At 44.6% G+C, this 19,970-nt stretch overlaps 1 protein-coding gene across 1 annotated transcript in view; it reads left to right on the forward strand.

The window, feature by feature from the left end:
- The window catches only part of Ets1 (ETS proto-oncogene 1, transcription factor), a 62,569-nt gene that overhangs the window by 22,307 nt on the left and 20,292 nt on the right, over window positions 1-19,970 (forward strand). Inside the window, exons 2-5 of the mRNA XM_059267580.1 lie at window positions 10,213-10,332; window positions 11,818-12,018; window positions 14,689-14,766; window positions 15,668-15,916. Of these exons, the coding sequence (XP_059123563.1) occupies window positions 10,213-10,332; window positions 11,818-12,018; window positions 14,689-14,766; window positions 15,668-15,916 (648 nt within the window). The remainder of the gene's footprint in view (window positions 1-10,212; window positions 10,333-11,817; window positions 12,019-14,688; window positions 14,767-15,667; window positions 15,917-19,970) is intronic.

Raw genomic sequence — 19,970 nt, forward strand, 5'->3', positions numbered from 1 at the left:
CCACCCTTCTCCAGAAAGAACTCTACACACATGAACAGAAGCACCCTCCAGCCTTGTGGCTAGCCGGTCCTCTTCTGCCTCCCCTGCTTGTAATTTTACAAATAGACACAGAGGAGAAATACCTACCTTTCGTGTCTAAGGATCTGGACTTGAGTTTCTGGTTCTGTCACTTTCCTGTTGGCCATGGTGGTGAAATAAGTGAAGTAGCCTTTGTGAGCCTCAGTCTCCTCACCTGAGGAGTGGGGGAAAGAATACTAAAGCATTTGAGAAAACACTTGCAAAAATGTGAAATTCTGCTTAAAAAGCAGTGATGGTAATTATAGGTGGGAAGCAGTGAAATTCAAATAAGTTGATTATCCTAGGAACCCTCTTGGGATGGTAGATGAGGAGGCCATAAAGGCTCAGAAGTAAACCCTAGGCAACAAACCGGAAGTAGTATCCCTTGCTGGGATAATAGCAAGATGTAGAAAGTCAGAGAATTTCCATCATTTTGAGCGGCGTTATTCTATGTCATGCTATTACTAAGAGCCTTATGACCCTGTCATGAGTATTTTAGCTAAAGGTTAGACCAGTAATATCAGAAGCATAAGGAGTAGGGCTGGGGCTTGGTGGTAGAGCGCCTGCCTAGCTTGAGCGATGCCTGGGTTCCAGTCCTAATGCTGCAAAGCCAGAAGCCATAAGGTAAAGAGTCATCGGTGTGCAGCATGGCTGTGTGCACATTCGGGCGCGTCCACTTATGACTTCCGCGGAGACTAGGGCCTGGTTCTGTGTTTATCAGGACAAAGGGTTCACACTGTCCTGGGACTTTATGGAAGTACACAGGCATATTGTGTGGTGAGCCACAGTGTCATCTGGGATGGAAATGCATTGAAGTATGTGAACACCTTGTAAATAGCTGAAAGTGATTATCTAAGGACTTCCACGTTCTGTCCAGGTGGTCCTTGTGCAGAACTCTGCCACAGGGTGGTAGGACTAGAATCCAGGCCTTGGTATATGCCTTCTGCCATTGAGCTACACCTTTTACCTGCCCGGTGTTCCTTTAAACCATGGGGGAATCATTGAATTAAAGGCCCATAAATGACTAGTATAGATTATTTGGGGTTTTAGAAAGTCTTTATATATAGGAAAGAGCTTTGAGTACAGAACTATACGTTTTCTTTGTGTCCTATTGATTCTACAGTGGTACTCATGGGACGCTTTTAAAAACTAAAGAGCCATAGGATTTGTGTAGCTCTGAAGTGTTGTCATGGCAAACATATTTTAGATGATGGCTACCAAAAGGATTCTCCCCTCGCAGGTTGGATTACAAGATGCAGAATAAATAAGACATTGCTCTGTCCCTTCAGCGAGGTGGAGAGAGACAGATTCAGGTGAAAACAGTTTTCCCCGAGCTTGCTTTCCCTCTGGGGTGTGCTTTGCAATGAAGATTACGGGACAGGCATGTGAAAATGCCAGCACCTGGTGGGACATGAGAGACGATCAATAGAGTGTGGTGTCTTAGTTGCACTGGAGCAACCTGTGACAGCAGATAATGCATGAGATTCTATTTACAGTGCTTAAAAGGACAGCACGTTTCAGGAATCTGACAACATCCCAGATGTACACAACTATGAAAATGAGAAAAAAAAATGAAGAATCAGATCTCCGTCTTGAGACCACTTCTTGGGCCTTCACTTGCCGGGGCTGCTAGAGAAGACATGTGTTTCAAAGGCCTTCTAGCAGGCTGTTTTCATTCATGTTTCCTCCTTGGGGGTTTTGGTGGGGAGACTTGAGCTGGCCTAGGGAACAGAGTAAGAGCACTGATCTGCAGGGCTCAGGGGCCGGGTCTACTTTCTGCCTTCTATGCTGGAACGGAAGGGCCTCTCTGGGTTTCCCTGAACACCTGGAATTGATTTGGGTCCTGCTGTGCCTTCCTATACATATGCTGAGGTGGAGGATGGCGGAGGGGTTGGAAAGAAATAAATCCAGTGATTAAAAATAGCTTTTGCATGTCAGGTGCCTGAACGCATTTGGGAACATGCCTGCAATCCCTTTTGTCTGGCAGGTCTGAACTCCGGCGCTGCCGAATTACAACTGCTTTCATTTGTTTTTCCTGCTTTCCTACCATGTAATGGTCAAGGGCTCATTGGAACCATGTGTGAGCCTGGTGACTCACCAGATCCTCAGGACTTCGGTGGTAATAATGTGTTAAAACTCCTTTTGGGGGATAGGGTAGGGAATGGGTGAAGGAAAGGGGGCAGGGAGTCTGAGGTCATTTCCTACAGATGTTCACTGTGCCTGGGGGACCCTGCACACTGCTTTCTCAGGCTCAGAGCAGCTTGGAGAACTCTCTGTCCTTTAGGAGACCCTCTCTTCTGTCCTAGGGCAGTTTTTCTCTGAGAAGAGGCATCTACCTTTGAGTTGGCACGTTGTACCCAGTGTGTGTTCCCTGGTGCCTGTGTGCATTGGCACAGAGAGATGCTGTAATCTGAGACTGGCTTACATTTTTTGGGCAGCCAGGTCACTGGAGGGTGAATTGGGGATTTTCTGTACAGCTTCTTTCTACCTTCTTTGGATTAGTTTTTACTGGCTGATGCCTGCTGGAGGTTTGGGTAGAGGAGAAGGACACACACTCAGTTGTTTGTTTTTCTACCTGATGAGAATCCATTCCATTTCTCGTGCTGTTCCATTGTTTGGAACAAAGATGCACAGCATGGTTAGCATGGGTGGACCCCGTGTGGATCCCCAGGTGGATGCCCATTTCTTGCTTTGGCACATCACTTCATTAATGAAACCTGAGCCAGGGACTGCAGAACTCTTACTTTCCATCTTTGCATTAACCTGCCCCTAGGATTGAAGTCATGTCTGCCCAGGTTCTAGTGCCTATGAGTGGACCCAAGAGAAAAACAGAAGGCATTGCTCCCTTTAACTCTGCTTCTATTCTATTGTGTGTGAAAGAGACCGGGCAATACTCACTGGTTTGAGAGTCCCATTCTGGGATGGTTGGCCCCTTTATTGGGTATGTCCTTTTAGAGGCCACCAGAGTTTTCAGCTCCTCCGGCCACAGACATTCTCTCCTTGTGCTTTTCTCCTACATTGGGCTTTGTTCTAGGCAACTTGACTCTGACTCTTGGAAATTGCCCTTTTGGTGTTTGTCAAAACATCAACGTTTCTTTGTGCGCTCTTCTTTACAGTTGAAAGTTCACAAGGCCGTGGGGCGTTCGGAGTGATAACTTGAGTTTCAGGTTGGCTTTCTATCCTGATCTGAAGGCATTTCTCTCTGCTCCCCTGTGCCAATTTCTAGGTCATGATGTTGTTGCCTTAACAGTAGTTCTGTGGTTCAAGTGGGCCAATAAATGAAATGTAGACCTGATGTAAGTACCAGGCAAGATAATTTCAAGCCCCATTTTCTTTGGCTTCGGGTATATCTGTCTCTTAAACTTTCATACTATAATACTTATTTATCTCAAATCCTCAAGACAATAGAATATTAGTAGGTGAAATGACTTGTTGCTTGGATTATCTTTGTTGTGTATGTGTGTGTGGGAGGGAGACAGAGATATGAAGTAAGGGTTCATTACACTATTACGTCTGCAAATGATCAGATCAAAATTGTAAAACCCAGTCATGGGGGCTGCCTCTAGATGGAACTCCTTTTAGAGATAAATTGAGTAAGTACCTTACCTAGTGTGAGTTGCCTAATGGAGAAGGTGACAGCAGAATCCACAGATTTTGATCAAGAAGGCAAGTCAGCCATGTGCGTGTCTCGCGCTCTCTTTTCCCCCTCGTCTTTAGAACACCATCTTTGCATTTGGGCATTCTTTTTGTTTGTTTGTTTGTTTGTTTGTTTCCTCCATCTCCATGTAAGCCAAAAGGCTTCTTCTCCATTTCTGTTTACTCTGAGAAAAATTCAGCAAATCTTTGTGTAACTAATTAGTCTTCTGTTAGATGTCTAGCAACCCATTAGGGCGACTCAGAGGTGAACAGACGGGGAGGAGCCAGGTTGCTGTTTAGCCTGTGTGCTTCATGAGGAAGGAAGGAAGCCTTCCCTTAGTCCCAGGAAAGGGGAAGAGAAGCGGTAGATGATGCAAACAGGTTTCCATAATTGTGGTTATCTGTACGAAATGCAGAGTCTTGGGATAGTTTTAATTGCTTAAATACCTCAAATTTATCTAATTTTCAAACAAAAATAAATCTGGCCTCTTTCAGCTTCTAAATTTTTACTTCTCTTGATTATATTTATGCAACCTGTTTGCACTGGTAGTGGAACTGAGCAGGAAGACCCTGGATTTTCAAGAGTGGAAGGCTGTCTTTTGGCCCTAGTTGGTCCGTCCTGTGCTCTGACTATATGCTGTGCCCCTCTGGAGTCTTGTCTTCCACATTTACAAAATGGGAACCCTGCAGCACCTTTCCAGCCACCCCCAGGACTGTCACACTGCGGGGATGTGGTGGAAAGGTATATGAACGAAGTCTTAGCAAATCATGAGGTAGTTTTCCCTTCCCCCTCTCCTGCTGCTCTGTTTATGGCAGGAGCCAGCACAGGGCTGGGATCATTGTCAAGCGCTAGAGTTTGTCCCAGCATAGCATTCATACAACACTGGGTGCTCATCTGGGATTTCTTGTCTTTGGTTCTGTCCCTCACCATCTTACTGGTGCATTCCAGATGCTGTCATTTTTACATCATTTGTTGAGAACACCAGGAGAAAGAACTTGTAGTTCTCTAAGGCCCTCAAGCCTTCAACATCTTGCTGAGGAAAAGCTACCTCAAGTTAAGTTCTTTGTAAAATAGTTGGTATGAGCAATTCTGTTTTAGAGAACTCCAAAGAATGGTAGAAAAAGACATGAGACACCTTTGAAGGGTTCTTGGAAACTGAGCAGCCCTTAACTTTGACTAACACACAAATGCAATAGAAATGCTTGTTTTGCATTTCACTTGAAATGGTCTAAGGTTGTCAGGGGTGGGCCACATTGAAACACAGGCTGGTGTTTCCCTGTATTCAGAATGCTGCTGGCTCAGTATGCCTGTAGATTCCAGGAGAGCTGTCCTGCCTGCCTTTGTCTTCACATTGTGCATCTTGGCATGGGTTTCTACTCACTGGCTTCTGTACCACTGTCTTCTCAGAAATACAGGGTAGGTCCTATAAATGTTATTGCAGAGGTAGGGTCTTGAGGAACAATCAGTAGACAAGCCTTATATGACTCTAGTTTCCATGCATTGTGCTCCAGGGGATTGGCATACTCTATCTTCAAGTCAAGTTCTCTGCATTTTGAGACACTGTTATTTGAATTTAAGATACTGTAATTATTAACCACAAAGGTAATCTCAGTATTTTTCTAGGAAATGCAGTTAGTGTTCATAGAGGTACTGATTAATGTCCAGATGCTGCTTCTAAGATTAGAAAGTATCTGTAATAATGCAGAGTATTACAGTAATGAGATAAATTAGGAACAATAGTAATGTCTGCTTTCCTAAACCATGTCAGGTTCTCCACCTACCTAATGATTTCATCATTATCATCATTGATATGAGTAATTACCAGAACTTACACAATCACAGATAATATTGAGGGACCTTTTGTATTGGTCTTTTAAGTAACAAGCTTAACATATCCTTTTTTTCCCCCTTCGAGACAGGCAACAGCCTTGGTTGTCCCAGAACTCACTATGTAGACCAGGCTGGCCTCGAACTCACAGAGATCCATCTGCCTCTGCCTCCCAAGTGCTGGGATTAAAGGTATGCACCACCATGCCCAGCTATTGGTCATTTTTTAAATGCAGTGTCCACACCACTGGAAAGACAACCCAGCCAGCTGTTCACTTATGTGAAGAAAGGATCTGGTTTTTTTGAAGTTTGAATCTTGAACTTTACAAATACAGAAAAGTTCTAGCTTTCTTTTTTACAGCCTTTGGTTCCAAGAACAATGACAGTGGTGCCTGCTGGGGCTCACATCCCAATGCAAGTGTCTCAGATGTGGGGATCGTTTTCTCTAATAGGCTTGGGAGATCCTCCTAGGAGACCCAGAGCTTAGATCTCACTACAAGAGGGACAGAGCCAGGTGGCTGCATGTGGACTAGACTTTTAGAGGTGACATTGAGGTGGACAAGCCAAAGTGGTTCCAGACGCTTCCATTAGAGAAAAAGAAGTGAGAATATGGAAATGCTTGCTACCCCAACAGGAAGCAGAAACCTGCATGGAAAAAGCATCCACTTAACACTCCTGGTCAGAGCAGACTGCCAGAGTGCTGTAGGTAGAGGATGCAGCCGCAGGGCATCTTCCTTCTCAGGCTCTCTGCTGTGGTCCTTGCTCTTGACTGTCTTCTCAGGAGGACATCACATTGCCCCAGCTTTCATGTTTAGAAGATAATGTGGAGCCATCCTGCCAGAGTCATTTTGGTTCAGTTTATGGTAGCCCCACAGACACTCTGTTAGCCTTGGCCTACATTTTCTACATGTGGCTCCAGCCAGTTTCCACTATCAGTGAAGTCCTTCTCTTGAAAGTTTTTACTCTGATGGAGGGAACAAAGACAGAGAGCAAAGCCCACCCCATTCAAGTTCCCAAATTTAGATCGGATGGGAGCGAAGGGAACAAAGTTGATTCAATTGAGAAATGCTGAATTCACAAAGTATGTGTTGATTGACTTATGTGTTTAGCTTTGTGCTAGCATCCTGGGATGTCTGAGTTTTCCCTACTCCCAAGATATGCTCCCTGCTTAACTCCTCTTTCTCTGGAGTAAAATTGACTTGTGCTCCGAAGGGGAGATACTGTATGTCACTTAGCTGTTCTCAGATTGGTGAAATAAGGACGAATGGGGAACATTGATGTGTTTCTTAATGACTTATTTGATGATTTTTCCATTGTTTGAAGGGCTGGATATTATGTAATCAACAATTATCCCTTCCCTGAGCCTTTTTTTTTTTTTAATTCCCAAATCTGGGATTTTCCATTGTTTTGTCAACCTTCCTGGAGGCATGCTGATTCTTCCCTTAGAATTTTTTTGGAATGTTCCAAGGCAATTCAAACACTCCCTGGGACTTGAGATTCCTTGTCACTGGCAGGGCTCGGGAGCGTAGCTAAAGTGAACTGTTTTCTTCTTAGGAGGGCCCAGTCACTGGGCTGCTCCCTGACAGCATGGCTGGAAGCTGTCCATAGTCATGCGGTGGTGCCTCTCCCTCCCTCCCTCCTTCCCTCCCTCCCTCCCTCCCTCCCTCCCCTCCCTCTCCTCCTTCATTCCCACTAGCCAAGGAACTTCTAGAACAAGCTAGCTGAGGAACTTCCGGAGTGTCCCCTTCTGGACTCAGCCATATGACAGCAGTTTCTGCATGTGGGCACCCTGGCAGTTCAGGCTGCTAAAAATCATGACAGTGAAGGTAGTCACTGCAAACGTCACAGGAAAGCTAGGAGGGTTAGCTCTGGGGAGAAATTGACCCAAGATGCGTTTAGAAGATGCTTGATGTTGGCCGTGTGCGTGTACTCATATTGGGAACAGGGCCTCCACGTGTGGGAGTGTAAAACTGTGTGCGGCCTGGCAACTGATGATCCTGGCAGGTCTGCAGGATTGGATACCCCACTGCCCGTTCCCTCCTACATCAATCCTAAATTGGGACTTCCTGTACACACTTCAGGCTTGCCTGCCTGTCTTATCAGCAATACTGCTTTCCTAGTCAAAGCCACTACCGTCTCTCAGCAGAACAAATACTACCACTTTCTTCCTAGTCCCCTCACGTGCGCTCAGGTGCACCCAACCCACTCTTTACAGACTAACAGTGCAGGGAGGCCTTTGCTCTGGCTAAACTTCGGCAGCTTTCTCTTTTCCTCAGGATAAGGTGACCTAAAAGTCTTTAACGTTGTCTTCACTTAGCTCTTCAACTTCATGTCAGCCAGCTGCCCTCCTGATCGCTCCGATTCGACAGTCGTTCATCTTTTTATGTTACAAGTTGTTCTCTCTCCTTTTCTGTCACTTTAAAAATTAAGTTTGTTCTTTGAAAATTTCCTCTCTCCACCTCCCTCCCCTCCTCTGTCTTCTGATCACTCCCCTCTTATCTCCCTACCATTCCTGGAAATCCTCTCCACAGTCTCTTTCCTAGCTATGACTTTCACTTTTGTTTTGTGACTCAATTAGTTTAACCAGGGCCATCTGTGCGACCTTTGGTTTGGAACTATCCATTGGAACCTGGTGGGGTCACCACTGGGTACACAACTAAAACAGTGACACCCATCTGCCTGAATCTATCCAGCAAATCATTCACAGTGAAGGGTAGGGCTCCCTAAGCCTCGCTCTCGTCCATGCGAGCCTGTTGAGGAACTATTCTTAGGAAGACCCAGCATAGGCCTGCACAGCTGCTGTGTGTTTGAGATCACAATGACCTTGCCTTCCTCAGAAGATACTTTGTAACACTTCTCTGTGTCCTCCAGCTCTTACTCTGCTTCTGTCCCCTCTCCTACTTTGTTCCCAGTACCTAAGAGGGGACGGTATAAACGTGTTGTTTAGGGCTGACATTCATTTGTCACTTACTCTCAGCACCTTGTGTAGCTATGAGTCTTTTCATTCATTACCGTTTTCTGCAGAAGAGACTTCTCTGATTAAGGATGGGAGTAGCATTTGTTGATGAGCATAAACATAAATATTTAGAAGGCAGTTTGATACTATACCAATTTAGCTAAACAGCAGTATCCAGTTACCCAGGACAGCCTAAGACCTCCCATCCATGGGTTTTTGTAGGGCTTACTGTACCGGGCCTGGATGCTGTCCTGTGGCGCATCATCAAAATCAGAGAAGAGTTGGTTACCCCATAACAGTAGTGCCACTGTTGCACAGGAGAACAAACTTGATCTTGTAGCTTGTAGGGACCACAGCTGTGTAAGACCATTGCTGCCTTTTCTGCAGCAGTCTGCACAGCACTTTTGAGGACTGTGAAGACTAGCTGGAGGGGAGAAAGCTTCTAGCTCTGTTTTAGCTTGATATCTCTATATTGCTCAACCAAGAGGTGTGGTGACAGGACTGTCCTCAATCTCTACTAATATTTAGTATAGTGCCCAACATCTTATTAGACCACACGAAAGGAAATAAAAGGGATAGAAATAGGAAAAGAAGTCAAAGTGTCCCTGTTTGTAGGTGATATGATACTGTACATAAACAGAAAATTCCTAACCAATTAGCTTTCCCGCAAAGTGACAGAATACAAAATAACTATACCAAAAACAAAACAAAAAAAAAAACCAGCCTGTCTAAGCACCGAGAAAATAATAAATAATAATTCAGGGAACTAATCCCATTCACATTAGCATAAAAAATAAAAATTAAAAACAAAATATTGGTATAAACCTAACCAAGGAGGCAAAGAACCTCTGCTTCCATCTTTTTGACACCTCTTATGCCCTTCCTTTATGCTGTGCCTAAGATTGTGTTGCTTAAGTTCAGTGTTTACCACTGGATTTTGTGTTGGAAAGCGGACAAGCTGTCAGGCTTTTAGTGAAACTGAAAATTTGTATCTGATCATTTCCAGGCGAGGCTGATATGTCTGCTTGGGGCATCACACTGAGGACAGCTAGGCTAGAGAATACTTTTCTTCCTTAATTTCCGAGAGTCCCTCAGAACTCACGTCAACTATCTCTGCCTGTGGCAAGTTTTTCCTGATGCTCTGGACTTGCAGCAGTTCCTGTTCTAGGCTAGCATGCATTGTCTCCTTTGGGGCCCATAGTGACATTGTCTTTAAACATTTGTGTCTATAGATTTTTATTACCCGAATCCACTGCAATAATCTGTCTTGGTAAGCTGTTTCTATGTCCCCTGGTATGTTTTGTTCTGTGCTGTTCCCATCCCTTGCATATTTCAAGCACCAAGTAATTCTTGGTTGCATGAATAATATTGTTTCTTCTTTTTAGAGGTAACTGAAAATATGTAGTAACACAAATGGTTTCAATGAATAAGAAGGATAAATGGGGGCCATGGATAGTAGAGATCAGAAGAAAGAATAAGCATATTTTGTTCATCAGGGTACAGAGCATTGTAAGCAAGACACAGGTTTGTTTTTTTTTTTTTTTTTTTTTTTCCTCAAAGGGGCCTAGCATATTGTGGAAAACCCCTTCCATTTTACCTGCTGTGATGAGGACGTTAACATGGTTCTTTCTCAGCTTGCATTCTCTGATTCATTCACACCCTCTCATCCTTTGTGAGTCGTTAATTACCTGTGTGGTTTTTGTGTTTCATATGCCGTTTTTGTTTTTCCTTACAGATATGGAATGCGCAGATGTCCCCCTGTTAACTCCAAGCAGCAAAGAAATGATGTCCCAAGCATTGAAAGCTACTTTCAGTGGCTTCACGAAAGAGCAGCAGCGACTGGGAATCCCAAAAGGTACACTTTTTACAGTGGGAAAGCCGGTCAATCGGGGCAGATCCTCAGGGAAGACTCATTGGCTCTCCTGTAATGAGGCTGGCTTAGATTAGCAACACTGGAATCAGAAGTGATGGGCTATTGCAGATATTCATGAGACACAGGGACTGAAGGTCCACCCTTTCCCAGCTTGTCATCCCCATCTTGGTCTTAGGACAGTGTTTCCTGACCTGTCTGTACATCAGACTCTCTGGACCTTTGAGAACGTCCAGGTAGGCCCCAGACTAGCCCAGTTCAGCCTGAACAGCTCCTGACATCTTTATTTTGTAAACTCCTCAAAAAATCCCAACTTGCAGACAAGTTTGGGAAATTGTATTTTAGGGTCAATCTGGGCTGCCATGGATGAATCCCAGGTGCTGTGTTGCTTTATTTGTATGCTCTGTTCTCTTCAATGTACTTGGGTAGAGTATGCTTGTGCTTTGGGTTTACTGAGAATGGAAAGGGTCTGGAGTTGTCCGAAAGAAGAGAGCTGAGAATTGTCAGGTTCACCTAGGAACATGTCTTGGATAGTCAAGAGCAGGAAGGCTTTTGTTGTTAAGAAAGTTGAAGGAAGGCTGTCTGTGAATCATGCCTCTTCCACTACTGGTTAAAAGATTTCCAGCACAGCCAGACTGGAGCTTCGGTTAGATTTTTAGAGTGTATAGGTACATTTTTTCTTCTGTTTGTAATTTTCCCCCCAAACCTGGGTGGAGAACAATCCCAAGCATTTTTTGAGGACCAGAGGCAGAGCAGAATAACTTGACCCCTGAGTGTTCTAGCATCTCCTGAAGTTACCTTTTGGATTCAGTTACATGGCCACTGGAGCCTGCTGTCATACACCGAGTCCCTTTGGTGTCCCTGGTGGCACAGCTCTGTCATACCTTAGGTCATGTATACAGAGTATATGTCATCACTGCTATTCAAAGGAGGGCCTGTGCAAACTTGGCGGGGCAATTTTCTGATGTCGTCACTAATCATGACACTTGAGTGACTTACCATTACTAATTGTGGTGATTATTGTAAAACCTAAGTGGCTAAGATAAAAAATAATCCAGTATGAAAACCTCAAGTGTACGGAAGAGTTGAGAGCAGACAGAGGCATGTGCAGTTTGTGGAAAACACTTTACACTGTTACCATCGCTATTAAAGAAGGCACGTTCCCTTATTTTGGACTTTTAAAATTTTTAAAGGAAATAAAGATGAGAGAGGAGATCAATGGAAAGCTTGGCCTGAATGAAAGCAGGGAATCATTGTTGGCTGACCACAGCTCCTCCTCCCTGGCAAAATAGGGCAGGTGGGATGCTGAGTGTGGGGAGTCGTATATGAGAGGTGCTGGAAAGTTGGTCATCACAGGATGCTGCTCGCTGGGTCTGAGGGTCGCTAGCATCCCCCGCCTTGTTCCATCCCTTCACTGTCTTCTCCCCAGCCTGACCTACCGCATCATCCTCATTTGATCTCTCTTCTCAGACCCCCGGCAGTGGACAGAAACCCATGTTCGAGATTGGGTGATGTGGGCTGTCAATGAGTTCAGCCTGAAAGGTGTGGACTTCCAGAAGTTCTGTATGGATGGAGCGGCATTGTGTGCCCTGGGTAAAGAGTGCTTCCTGGAGCTGGCTCCAGACTTTGTGGGGGACATCCTGTGGGAGCATCTAGAGATCCTGCAGAAAGGTAAATGTGTGAAAACAGGGAGGAGGGGGTTGTGTGGGGTTCCTCTAAGAGTAGAAGAAAAAGCTTGTCCAACAGTGAGAGGCTCCAGCCTTTGTATGTAGGTATTCAGCCATGGCATGGATGGTCCTTGGGGATGTGTTTGTCATAGAGCCTGGCACAAAGTGAGAGCTCAATACATGCTGGTTTATTTTTCTTCTGTGCATTGGGAGTTCGTATTTTAATTTTTAGCGAGGTTGTACTTCTGCTTCTTATATGCAAAATATGATCCAAGTTATTTTTGAAGTAGTTCCCACAGCCAAAACCTGGATTTACAAAAAATAAAGATATCCCCCCCCCCCCAGTAACCTTAATATATACTCCCTTGATCTATGGTGTGTACTCTCTGGTAGCAGGAGAGTACAGCTTCTCCAATCTTATTAGCAAGACAGGTTTCTCTGCCACTTACTGGCTTGGGATTATGGCAGTGTAGAATACCTTTTACACTCGGAGCCAAAGCTGGGGTTATATCAGGACGTGGTGTTGCAACCTTGTAATGACACAGCCTCCTCTACCGGCCTCTTCTAACCTTTTTGGACCAAGTGACTCATGTCCCGTAGCTCTGGCTGAGTATAGAAACAGCAGCAGGCGGCAAACTTGGGTGTTTCTGCACTTATTTTTCTAAATTTCTTCTTAAAATAAATTATAGTTACCAGCAGTCAGCAGTGCCCTGGAGCTGACTGTAAGCCTAGAAGCCTGCTGCCCTCTGTAACCAGGCCCACCCTTTCCCTGTGGTCACCAGGCCCCAGCTCTAGGCACAGCCACTGGGGGCAGGGCGCACAGCTCCTTCCATATAATACCTTCCTTTGTGTAGGAGTATGCCCTCCTCTCAGAGCAGAGGAGAGACCCAGGTCCCATTCCTCTAGGCATAGAAGTGTGATGTGCGTTCCTTCTCCTCAGCTTCTTGTTGAAAATGAGCAGTGGATGAACGGTCAGGGATGTGGTGGTTCCTCCTGTGGCTGCTGCTACTGAGGAGTGGACAACAGCCTTAGTGACACACTGGTGCTGACCCCTAGGCACTGACATGAGTGACCTGTTCCTAAGAGGAAGAGGAAGATGTGGTGGGCTCCTCGCAGAGCTGGTTTATCTGCTGGCTTTGGAACACAACACAGGTTGCACCAGACCGTGAAACCAAACATAGTCTGTTAGTACAATGCTTCTCTGAACGTAAATGAATTCCCACAGTGGATGTACCAGGAGCTTGGGGTAGTCTCAGTCTGCCACTGGTCATAGTATATTCATATCCTTGGTTCTAAAGTGCCGTAAACTATATTTTCTCTTGGAATTATCCCCAATTTGTGATCAGCACTTTAAACTTTACTTACTTCTGAATCTTTTTAAATTTCACTTCCCATCCCTTTTTTTTTTTTTTTTTTTTTTTTTTTTGCTGTGGGACTGAGGGCTTCCATCTCTGGGATAGGATTAGACTGTAGGCTACGTTTATGCTGTGGAGTAATGTTAGGGAATTGAAGCAAAGCTGGGTGGAATTGAGTGTATTTGAGAAGGCAAGTCTTGTCATCCCAGCCGGTGTCCCATTGCTCAAGGCAGCAAAACTGTCTTTCTGTGGATTCGTATATCTGAAGAGCTATTCAGAATACTTGTGCTCAGGACAGTATCCAGTCTGTGATCAAATCTGAGCAGCATGGCCGCCAGAGAACATAGCTGTTTGGGGTGGAGTTGGAGGCCAAAGGTGGAGGGGATGTTTCAATCTGATAAGCTTTGCAAGCAGAGTTTAATCATTTTATCTCAACTGGGAACTTTTTTTTTGAGTGCAGGCATAAACTTGTTTTCCCATCAGTCTTTGCTCTGAGCAGGCTAGCAGATACCTGAGGAAAACCCCCTATCAGTTGTCTCCCTTTACAATTGATTTTTGCAGTGAAATGCAGCCAGGCTCTGTAAAGTGTCAACAGCTACTGCATTTGAGTCTAGAGTAGCCAGGGGATCCTGAGCCCACCATGACAGTTCTGTTCTCCACCATGCTTGCTCTCCATTCCTTTCTGAGGCCCAAGGAAGTTGGCATCTAGGCGGCTGAGATGTGTTACTTCTCTTACTTTACACAAGTCTTCATGGCTCACTGAGTGGAGTCACCTTACCAGTGTCCTGCTTCTTGTCTGGGCCTGAACTTGAATTCCAAGAACAATGAGGGAAACACAGAAAAATAAAAACCCAGACATCGGCAAAAAGTGGAGGATACAAAAATCTACTTGCCTAAAGACTGGCTGTGTTTCTGAAATGTTTTTTAATTTATCAGTTTGAGTGGTAAGCACTGATCAAGGTCCTTGAGCCGTCCCCAGACAGGCCTGAAGATGCAGGTCTCTGAAGGGAAATACCAAGACATCACAAATGAGGGCTGCCCATTTCCCCAACCCTTAGTCATTATCCGCTGGGTCTCCTTCCAAGACAGTAAATCTCATTTCACAGCCACTGAAATGATAAACTCAGCCTGCTTTTGTGATCTCATCCTGAGACAAGGCCCCAGTCAGGCAACTAAGACACCAACTCCTCTAATGTGCTTGAAGATGTCTTAGAAAAAAAAAGGTTGAGGTCATTGGGGTCCTCGTGTGTCCAAGATCCTTTAGGCCAAGTGTTGCTTGCATGTTACTTTTATTTCATTCCCTGATGTGTTTCTTACAGAGGATGTGAAGCCATATCAGGTTAATGGAGTCAACCCTACCTATCCAGAATCCCGTTATACCTCGGATTACTTCATTAGTAAGTGCCATCTTCCACTCTCCTTCCGTCTCTTGGCTCTTTATGGTAGGGAGCTTGGAAAGGCTTAGTCAGTCTCACATGCTTTAATAATAATTCCATAGAAAGTAAGATTTTCTTAATCATATTCTGCTTTTTTAAAATTATCGTATGACTTTTCACAAAGTAAAAGCATTCAGCTTGTATGTGTGTTTACCGGTCTACAAAGTTCCTGCAACTGGGAAGGAGTTCACCCTGGCTAGATTTTGATCTTATTTAATCCCATATGTGATAGTGGCTTGGAGAGGGTTGTGTTAGGGATTTGATTTTGTCCCACATGCTCTCCTTGTCTGTTATTGAGGATGACAGCATTTGATATGGAATCTGTCTGGAAGAGTGGCCCATGTAGTATCACACTCTAGTACAGAGAGTAAAGCCTTCTGTTTTTTTTAGAACACCATGGAGGTGGCCAGAGAAAAGGAATACCATTGCGTTTCTCTGGTGCTTCTGCCTTTAAAGGTAGTGTTAAACAGATGTGATGTCATTTTTATGTTTTTATTTATTATAGTTCTTATTCCAGTGATAGCACTACATTCACTAGATATCAAGAGCTTATCAAGAGTGTCACAAATGTTGCAGACATTGTGCATACACAGTCTGATTTACTCTTCATCACATTGCTCCAAGGAAGACTTAATCAACCTTATTTTACAGACAAGTAAATTAAGACCAAAGAGGAAGGTATCTTATCAAGGGCTGCAGATAGTAAGTTGAGGATCCAGGTTGAAATCAAGTCCTTCTGACTTACTCTCCTTTTGTTCTTTAAGAGAGGCAGCTCATGTCACGTGATGGGGCCTTGATATGTAGTAAGAATTGCTTCCTTTAGGTATCAATCTCTCCAATTGTAAACATTCTCCTTTTCTAGGCTATGGTATCGAGCATGCTCAGTGTGTTCCTCCCTCAGAGTTCTCAGAGCCCAGCTTTATCACAGAGTCCTATCAGACGCTGCATCCCATCAGCTCAGAGGAACTCCTGTCCCTCAAGTATGAGAACGACTACCCTTCTGTCATTCTCCGGGACCCTCTCCAGACAGACACCTTGCAGACAGACTACTTTACCATCAAGCAAGAAGTGTTAACTCCAGACAACATGTGCATGGGGAGGGCCAGTCGTGGTAGGTCAAATTTACTTTCAAATTCCTTGGGTGTACAAGAATGACCTCACTTTATGAGTTTTTCAGGTCCTATTTTACTCACTTATCAGTCCAGTATTCATTACTCTCAGCCTTTCTGTTTTTGAGTGTGTAGATAATAAGACCTTTTTACCATGGCATTTTAGCCTTATACAACATGCTGGCTGTAGTTAGACTTTCTTTTCTGCCACCAGCCCCAGGAAACGACACGGAGACTTATTATTAACTCTGAAAGCTCGGCCTTAGCTTAGGCTTGTCCCACTAGCTCTTATAACATACATTACCCATTTACATTAATCTACACTTTGCCCAGTGGCTTTTTACCTTTGTTTCATTCGGTATGTCTGACTCCCTCCCTGTCTCATTGGTGTTTCTCTCAAGCACCTAGAATCATCCCGAGTTCCTCTCTTTTTTCCCAGAAGTCCTGCCTAGCTCTCCTGCCTAGCTATTGGCCATTCAGCTTTTTACTACACCAATCACAGCAACACGTCTTCACACAGTACACAAATATCCCACGACAGGTGGCAGAGAGCTTGGCGGTCCTGCTGGAACTAAGTACGGCAGAATAACAATCCATTGTGGTATTGGGGTAAAATGTTGGCCTGTATAATACTTCTAGGTGGATTTTGAAAAGCAGGCTGCAGTTTTATTAAGGGAATTTTGTTGGAGATCATAATCTTCTTGAAAGTTGACGTGTGCCTTGGTGTCCCTCTCAGGGCCACACTGTAGAACCTGACTTGGTACCTGGGATAACCCTTGTTGTTTATCCTAAGAACTTAGCCACTTGTGACTTCTTTGGTTTGGGAAGATACAAGATGGTTAACCACTGGTTTATTTGGAGCTGGTCATCAACAGTGTGGTGGAAGTGTGTATTTAGCTAAGGAACCAGGGAATAGAGGGTCAACAGGCTTCCAAACGAAGGTGCTCTGGTTGACAAGGCTATTGTAATAATGATAAAACATTCGCGGGCAGGGAAGTCAGTGTTTCAAAATAGGTCTGACTGACCTGATGCCCCAAAGGGAGACTATACCTGATATTTACGATGAGGCCACACCAACATTTGACCACTAGGAGCAGTGTGTTCAGATTGCTTTGTTGTTGAGAAAAAGTGTAGTCTGTTAGGAGGGCCTTCTTCATCCAGGAAGAGCCCACTAGTTTCTGAAAAGCTAAAGATGCCTTTCCAGGTGGGTAAATGGGAAAGTATTATAAGCAGGAGGAGGGTAGTGATTCCTGCTCCCTGAATGACCCCCCGTGCTACTGTCAGAGCTCTCCAAAAGGATGAGAGCCAAAGGGAGTTAGCCTGTGGCCATTGTAAGTCATACCTGCTGTCATACCCTTCAAGTGTTCAGGCTCACCCTTCCTCCGGGCAAGGCTCAGGATCGCTAACTGGCCTTGCAACAGGGAAAGTCCCCGCAAAACCAGAACCCGAATCGTCCTTCGTAGACTCCCAGGCTGTTTGTGTTTCAAACCAAGGGGAATGGGTGGGACCACGTCTGGCTTCCCCTTTCTGTCTGTCTTGTATTTTTGGGTCTGTGTCTATTTAAATACACACTCACAACTGTATGTACGCATCTGCGCACTTCTTGTCACGCAGCTTGAGGCCCTAGAACCATTTTCTTCCTTAGGGGGCGGGCTCTGTGTGTGTTTCAGGAGACTGAGCTGTGGGTTTGGGGTTCAGCTATGTTGTCAATCTGGGTAGATCTGCAATCATATTGTTTTACAATTGTGGCTGGTTTTGCGTTTGTGTAAATGTCCTTCTCTCCCTTCCCTTTTCTTGGTTCTTGGGTCCTCACTACCCCTTCAAACCCTAACTGGCGATTGAAAACCCAAACTTATACTTACTAAAGGACGTCAGGTGTTCCTTTGTGGCTCCTCTGTCACTCATCTCCTTCATGCTCAGGCCATAGCCTTAAGGGGAAGAGCAGCTTGTGCAGGCCTGCTTGCTGCATGGAGGATGTGCTGTAACGTGGCTGGCCAAAGGGCCCTTGATTCTGAGTGTTGTGATTGGTCTAGACTAAAGACATTACTGTTAGCTGACTATTAATAAACGCAGTATTCAGAACTGTGTGATCGTATACAAAGTACTTCTCTGTCCACTTATTTGGGCTCTAAGGCCAGTCTTTGTGTGAGTCTTTTCAGTGGGTGGCTATGAGGCTGCCCGTCTAACTGTTCAGAGTGCTGTGGAGTGGAATCAATTAGCTGAGGAAGGACCTTGCTGAGGCATTTCTCAGAAAAGACGGTCAGTGCTTGTCTTGGGGCGTGCTCGCCTCCCTGGTTGAACACAGAAGCAGAACTGAGTAGCTAATCCTGTTGGATTCGGCCGATGTTTTGGAGAAAATACCCATTAATGAAGGCTTCCAGCTCTAGGGTTGTGAAATAGAACTGAAGCGAAAGCTGCACTCTGCTCTAAACCACAGTCGGAGCTGAGTGGCATCTGGTGAGGCCGCGAGAGAGTGACGCCTACTTTAGCACTTTTGCTAAATGCAGCTCTTTTGGCTCCTGGCCCTCCAAAATGGCTGACAAGAGGAATTGCAGGGGGCTCAAGCACAGAGCAACCTACATTCTGGTGACTCCGTGGGCAGGGCATCCTTCATGAAAAGACCACGTTTTCGTTCTTAGGCTTTTGCTCTATTTGTGCCAGAGTAATCAAATGACAGTTAACATCCATAGCTAGTATGAGAAAGCGCCTTTTTATGAGATACTAGAGAGATTTCTGTCCTGCTAAAAAAGCCTGTGGCATTCTGCTCATAAGCTGCTTTCCTGAAGCATTTAATGTGACTTAAAGAAGTAGTAATGGGAAGGGTCTAGTGTGGTACTGGCTGGGCAGGCTGGGCTGATCACTCCTCAGGCTCTGGTTTGCCTTCTGGAGGTTTCCTTCCTGTGAACAAATGAGCAGACGGTAGTGATATATGAACTTTCTGCCTTCAGCATTACAGGTAGTGTCCACAGCGGTGGTGTAAACCAGAAGCACTTGTTTGATTTGGGCTTAAATTTTTTTCTTCTTTGGAAAACTGTGTCTTTCCCATGTATTTAACTTTGATTTGGATAGCTGCTTATGCTTGAACTTTATTTTCTTAACCAATCCTCACTATCAGGAAGAAGGAGGTATGCCAGAAGCACGCTAATATGTGGTTGTATGAGGCGTGTTTACTTCAGGATTTATCCAGCTTTGTACAGTGGGAATTGATTTGGGGGTATTTCTGTGGATGCATTGGTCACATCTTTCCATCTTTTGGCTTGTGCTGGATAGAAGTGGCCAGCCTGTTTCCTGAGATCTGCCTCCAGTTGCCTGAACAGTCGCTGAACATGGAACATAAGAAAAATATTCCCGGGAATCCTTTTAGATCTTCAGTGTATTTATTTTCCTCTTAAGCTTTTCTTATAAGCCCCTCTTTTAATGGCATTTTTGCCAATGGAAATTTCTCCAAGAATGATTGCACAACCACGCAGCTGTTTAGAACCTGGTCTGGGAAATGAATGAACTTGCATGATCTTGTGGTCAGTTAAGAATGCCTTAAGCAGCTCATGGAGTGGAGGGTTTCTGACCCTGCTGTGGGCCCTTAGCTCCTCTTCCTTCCCTTTTGCTGCCCATGGAGCATGAACTCCAAGTACTAAACTGTGCTCGAGAGGATAGACAGTATGTAGACAGTATGGTTTTCTATCTAGAAGAATGATAGCGAGCTTTGTTGGGGTGGTGGTTTTTTTTTTTTTTTTTTCTCTCCTTGAAGGCATCCCATAATTTCTTTCTCTGTTTGAGAGGGCACAAAGGAATCACTTAGTATTTGGGAAAAAAATGCTTTAAAAGTAATACTTCAGTTCTAAGGTCAAGGGAGGCCAATCTGCTCTTAGTCTAATGGAGTCTTATCATTTCATTGGCTGGAACTGAAAAAAAAAATCTGACAGTGTTCTGTTTGTTTTTCATTAATCCATGAACTCTAATATATTAACTAGGACTCTCATGACAAGTAACATTCCAGGCTTCTACATTTCTGGCTTTAGTATTCTCGAGGTTCCAATACTGTTGTATCCCCAGGAC

Source organism: Peromyscus eremicus, chromosome 7 (assembly GCF_949786415.1).
Source record: "Peromyscus eremicus chromosome 7, PerEre_H2_v1, whole genome shotgun sequence".
Lineage (NCBI taxonomy): Eukaryota > Metazoa > Chordata > Mammalia > Rodentia > Cricetidae > Peromyscus > Peromyscus eremicus.